Below are 6054 nucleotides of genomic sequence, written 5' to 3' on the forward strand. Positions count from 1 at the left end.
TGTGTGTGTTGTGTGTGTGCTGGGTACTGCGAGTCCTGTGTTATTTCTGAGTGAGAAGTCATTCTTGGAAGACCACACAGAGAACCCGATACCTCCTGTTCGCCGCCGCCGGCCAAGGACGGCAGCCGGGGTCAGGCACCAGAGGAGAGAGTTCGTATCCTGTTATGTGAAAACTTCCTAACTACGAAATATTCTTGAAGGATTTCGGATGTTTCCATTTATTTTGAAGGATTATCTGGGTTCAATCCTCAATAAGATCGAGAAAAAACATGTTCAGCCCATTCAGCCAAACAAAATGAGCTGTCTGCGGTTTAATTTTCTCTGAGTAATTTATTATACTGGACCATCCAGGAAGTGGCCCCGTAAACGTTTCAAGCACCAAAACAAAGTCCTCCCACCCGCCCGCCCGAGTTGGTTTGGAGCGACTCGGCGGGGCCGTCTAAAGTCAAGTGGTAGAAGGCCCGGCTGCAGACCTAGACCCTTCCACCGTGCAGAGATTTTTTACCTGGAGCACCTGTTCTGCCCTCTGTGGCTGGTGGAAGCTCTGCTCTCACCTCAGCACCCCTCCGCGCACCGCTGTTTTTCCTCCATCCAGCTTCCCAACTGTTCCTCCCTCCCTCACTCCTCCAAGCACACACACACACCACACACACCACGACACACACACCACACACCACACACAACACACACACACACACAATCACGCTCAGGACTAAAAGGGAACACACACACACACATCACGCTCAGGACTAAAAGGAAAAGACAAAGTGAAAGAGTGTGTGTGTTTCTGGGCGCACCCACCTTGGCCATGCCTATAGAGCTGGCGTTGATTTCAGTGATGCCCTGGTTGGTTTTGTCTCCTCGTTCCCACATCCCGTAATCCTGTAAAGGAGCCGGATAAAAGAGGAAGTTAACAGGAAAATGTTCAAAATGGATCCAGGAATTTAAAGTTAATATTAGCAGGAGCTCAGTTTTTCCCTTTTTTAAGCGACAGTGTTGGGAACGAACACTTACGGCCACTTTGTATGCTGCCTCGATGTAGAACATGAGGTTCTGAATTACGTCCACTTCATCTTGGGTGTAGACGATGTGGAGACCTGGGGAGGGAAAACACTCATCAATGTAGCCAATTTCCCCAAACCGGGGAAAAATCTGTGCGAGTTTTAGACCAAAACTCATCCAGAAATGAAATTCAAATCCATAAACAGCCGACAATTCCCCAGAACTTTACCCAGATTGAGCAGTTTTTTTTATCCCACTTAGCTCTAAAGTTAAGTTTCTCCTTAAACTGCAACAAGTAAACACTGAATTTGTCAAGAAAAGAAGCCCAATAAGTCTGTATGATTGTTAAAAATGATAAAAAATAAACAGATAATTGTACAAAAAGTTCTCTAAACAGGAAAATGTCTGCTCAAAATTCATTTTTAATAAATTTACATGTAAAAAAAAACCCATCTCTTTGTTGCATATTTACCAGCTGCCGTCATCTGAGCGAGGAAGAGCAGGAAGAGCGAGGTGGCGTCGACCTGTAGGTGACCCCACTGGTCGTCCCTGACACAAGGGGCACAGGTCCTGGTGTCGTACTTGGCGTGGAGTGAGTCTGAGGTACTTCTGCTGTATTTAAACTTCTCCACTTTATCCAGCTGGAGGGGGGCAAGAAGACGATTATATGTATATATATATATATATATATATATATGTTATAGATGGTAGAATGCAAGAAATCTCCATATTGTGGAAAACCTGTAATGAGTGGAGACTATCTTATAGTAATATTGGTTCAATGTGATGAAGGACCTTTATTTTTCCTTCCCATGTGGTTCCTTTATTTCCAGTTTCTTAACAAAGGTTCCTGAAATGTTGTTATATGATGGTATTTTTGTATAATCTGCTACTTTTTCTGTATTCAAACCTGCTATATTCAATATTTTCATGTTCAGAGTAGGAATTGCTCCTAGTGACGAAGGAGAGTTTTAGGGTCTTTTAGCTCAGTTTTTTTGGTTTTATGGCCAAAAATTCTACTGTTTGCACTTTTGGGGGCAACTGTTTTCAGCACAAATGTTCTGGTAAGCCCAAAAGAAGTTAACCAAACTACAAAAAAGTTAGCAACCAGCTGCTAAACATAGCACAGCATTCAGCATATTTCCCTCGGGCGGTGGTGGAGACCAAAAACAGAGGTAAAAGAGACTTATAGACTCCTAATGAACGTTAATGTCGCTCTGTGTCTCCTGGATGACTAAATACGCCACTGTTTGCCATCACATATGATCTCTATGAGCCAATAATATGTCAATGTTGTGCTAACAGCTTGTTGCATTGGCCAAAAATCTATTAAAGGCAGTTGTGAGAACAGGTAATGACAACCGGAGTCTTAACAAACCCGCAGATATTGTATATTTTTTGCTTTATTTGATGAATTACTGACTATAAACACTCTCTTAATGAATTACCTTTGAAGATAACCTTTCTGAATCGGGTGGCAGAAGACTTTATGTGGGTGAGGTTTAAAAAGGTGAATTATCTGGGTTTAATTTACTGCTGTAGCTCTCCGTCAGACAAGAATACAACAGAAAGAGGAAGAATTAAATACTTTTGAGACCACCTACCTGCCTCATTATGCACTGGAGGATGCCTCTCATTAGCTTCACCACACTCTGAAAAGACACAGAGAGACACATGATCACTGCTGGTGTGCAGGCAGAGAAAACATGGAGGCCTTTGAAGAATTAATTTGGCATTTAATGGATTTTAAAAATGACGATTAATGATCTTTTCCCCGTGATCTACCTGCTCCAGTTCGTAGGCTTTGGCCTTATCTTCGTCCCTGTCGGCGTTCTTCCTGTAGGCCAGACTGAGGGCCCACACGGACATGACGCTGTAAACATTGTCTCTGACCCAGGAATGATTCTGATCCGAGCTGCCTGGGAGAAGACCCGTCACTGGATCCTGAGAGAGAGAGAGAGGGCAAAGGTCAGAGGTCAGCAGTTAACACAACCTAATGACTGGACAGCGTAAAGCACAGAGGGGAGCGTATTAACCTTTGTGTGGTTGTTTGACAGAATGTTTGGCCTGAATATGTAAGACAGAGAACTTATATAATATATATAAAGAACAAGTTATAATTATTAAACATCAATAAGGCAAACTGGGATCATTTTGCTGTTTTATTATCACTTTGAGGGACTTTTACAGTAGAATTAAAGCACTTTTAAGTTCCTAAATCAAACATTTCCAGACTCTTTAAGCCGTAACAACGTATAAATTGTTCCTATAAAGTTCTCAGCTTTCCTTTAAACTCCCAGCAATCAAAGTTTATTTTACCAGCTCTTCATATTAACTCTGATTGTACGTTTTGATCATGATTAATTAATGCTTGTTAATTTCCAAAGTAAGGGATCAACAGAGGACTTATCTACTACGAATGACGAAATAACACGACTTTAATTGTTCTGAAATTAGTGATCTTTTAAGCTCGTACCACCAGAGGACGTCAATTACTACAAATATTGTCTTCTTGTAGCAGAAAATACAACATTTGGTTGTCTGGGGACATAAAATATGTGTAAAAAAAAAATAAAAATTGGTATGAAAAATGGTTATTTTTCTGTTAAAAACGGTAAAAATGAAAATATGTATCTTCTTATTTCAAAACGTTTGGATCATATGTAAGAAAACAGGCCCAAAAACTACATTTCCCATAAGCCCCATTGCTTCCTACTGCAAAGAGGATGTTTACAACCCTTTGATAACCTCAAAATAAACATGCAAATGAGATACTGTGAGAGCTGAAACTAAATCCCTCATTTGACTGCAGTTAATCTTTAAACGCCGAATAAAAACAGCCTTTTCTCTCTCTGTTATTCCTCCTGAAGAGCTGCTGAATGATAATTTCTCCTGTTGTTTAAGTTATATATTATCAAGGCTAAGTCTCCTCTTTCAACACAGAGTCAGGTTTCATCACCAGCCGAGTTAGAGAAATGTCACACAAGGTGGCTTCTGGGTAAGTTGCGCAAATACAGCAGCGAGACATGTTCGATCTTTCTTCTTCTCCACAGAAAACTGAGTTATAAATAGTTTGATTTATGTGTTTAGAGTAAGAAAACTGTTAGTTTACTAGTGGAATAAACTATTTTAACCCTCACAACAAGTTCTAAATCACCACTAGCAGACTAGATCGATTTCCTATCAGTGCATTTATCTCTATTAATCAGCTGCAGACCCTCTGCTCTCACTGCCGCAGTCATTAGTGCAGTGATCCATCTGAGCACTGAGCTGCATACAACTGGCCGACAGCCATCTGGGACGGATTCAAAAGGTGACTTTGCGTCGAGTGTGTCCTCTTTTCATCCTCCATTTGAAGTTTCTTGTAGTTGAAACGACTAAACTGTAAAGGCCGGATGAGTAAAACAAAGAGATAACAAACCTCCGGACCACCTCTTCCTCCTCTCTTCCTCCTTAGTGTCTTTATCAACTCCAAGAGTGGATGGAGTTGGTGTGTTTAGTCTCCTTCCACAGCCTCTTTTCCACCAACATCTCACTAATTCACTGGATTTTTCTCCAGTTGTTGCTGCTCTTCTGCTGTGGACAGATAAGATTTCTCTCCGCGGCTTTCATGCAAAATCCTGTTTGGTGTTTTAAGGAAACACAGAGCAGCAGAGGAGGAGGTTATGTGTGTGTTCGAAGGGGCTATTTGAGGGTTTAGAGACTCGTTTGAGGGTTAAATTAAGATTACTGCACTTAAAAAAGGTACTAAAAGGAGTTTTTTAACTGGTTATGTAACGCTGACGCCTCTGTGTGACTCTATATAAGCACAAAAGATTATCAGAGAGTCGGATTCCCCTTGAAATCAATTAAACAGTACCGCTTTTGTCCACAGGGGTCGCCAGAATCAACACTAAAAGAAAGTTCCTTATTGCAGCTTTAAGTCCAACTTTATAACCTCTATTCTACTACATTTAAATGGGAAATATACAATTTATTGCACTTTATTTATCAGATAACTTTAAATGTAATGATATATGGGATTATTTGGGATTAAATCAGCATTTATGGAGCAAATATTCCTGCAACCAGGCTCCTACATGCTGTGTCAAGTGTTCCCATGTTTATTATTGGGAATAATAATAATGTGCAAAGGTGTGCAAGTGCAAAAATGACTCCAAACCTTTATTAATCTACCTGCAATAAGACACACAAAGTAATGAGTGTGTAATATGTGTATAGTGTGTGTTTGTGCACATGCATTGCGCAACTTTACTTCACCTACTTGCACCAAAACGTTTGATTTCGAGCTCTGACTGACTTTATTTCACTTTATTACTTTATTAAAGTTAAAGTTAAACACTCACTTGGTGTCTCAGGATCGTTTGCTGCACCATCCGGGCATAGTTGTCCAGTTTAACGCCCGAGTTGCTCCGACTTCTCATGGTGACCAGACTCGGTTCACTTCGGGTTCAGGTTCAGGTTCAGGTGGGTTTTTATTTTTTATTTTTTTAAAGAGTTTCAAAGACAACCAAGAACTAATAAATCCTCCGCTGTGAAGTCATTTCTTTCTTCGGTCGTCCAAAAGGAGCCGAGAGGGAGGAGAGGAGAGAGTTTAAAGGCGACCAGAGGAGATCCGGATCAGGAGTGTTGAAACATGAAGCTGCGGTAAGTTTGTTGCCAGGAAGCAAAAACAGGGCCGGAAGAGAGGAGGCCTCAAATAAAAGGTTGGTGAGAAAGACCACACAAAAGGCAACGACTTGGACAATGTATCACCTAAAATACAACATCACCATAAATTAAGTATAAGTAGTAATAACATACACGAACATGACCAAAAAAAACTAGACCCATTATTCAGTAAAACTGAGGCACAATAAAGGAAACAAAATGAATCATAGGGAAACAAGAAATTAAAAAAACAAAACAAAACAATAAATCAAATTAAACGGATCAAAAAGTTTTCCCTACCGGTTTCTTTTTTTTTTTTTTCTTTTTTTTTTTTCCTAATAGTCGACCATGGCAACGTAAAACGAAACTGTAACATCTCAAGATAATACATAATAAACCAAT

The 6054-nt window shown here is 40.3% G+C and overlaps 1 protein-coding gene across 6 annotated transcripts in view; it reads right to left on the reverse strand.

Moving 5' to 3' along the window:
* The window catches only part of phka1a (phosphorylase kinase, alpha 1a (muscle)), a gene marked incomplete at its 3' end in the record, with an annotated part of 20995 nt that extends 15348 nt beyond the window's left edge, over nt 1–5647 (reverse strand). For 4 of the 6 annotated variants that reach the window (XM_035675664.1, XM_035675662.1, XM_035675660.1 and 1 more), the window contains 6 exon segments: nt 802–882; nt 1015–1097; nt 1475–1643; nt 2607–2654; nt 2788–2946; nt 5349–5647. In XM_035675664.1, the coding sequence (XP_035531557.1) occupies nt 802–882; nt 1015–1097; nt 1475–1643; nt 2607–2654; nt 2788–2946; nt 5349–5426 (618 nt within the window). 6 annotated transcript variants of the gene reach the window in all.
* Between the last annotated feature and the right edge of the window lie 407 nt (nt 5648–6054).

This window comes from Morone saxatilis, unplaced genomic scaffold (genome assembly GCF_004916995.1).
Source record: "Morone saxatilis isolate NCDOM2014 unplaced genomic scaffold, NCSU_SB_2.0 Contig4, whole genome shotgun sequence".
Classification (NCBI taxonomy): Eukaryota; Metazoa; Chordata; class Actinopteri; family Moronidae; genus Morone; species Morone saxatilis.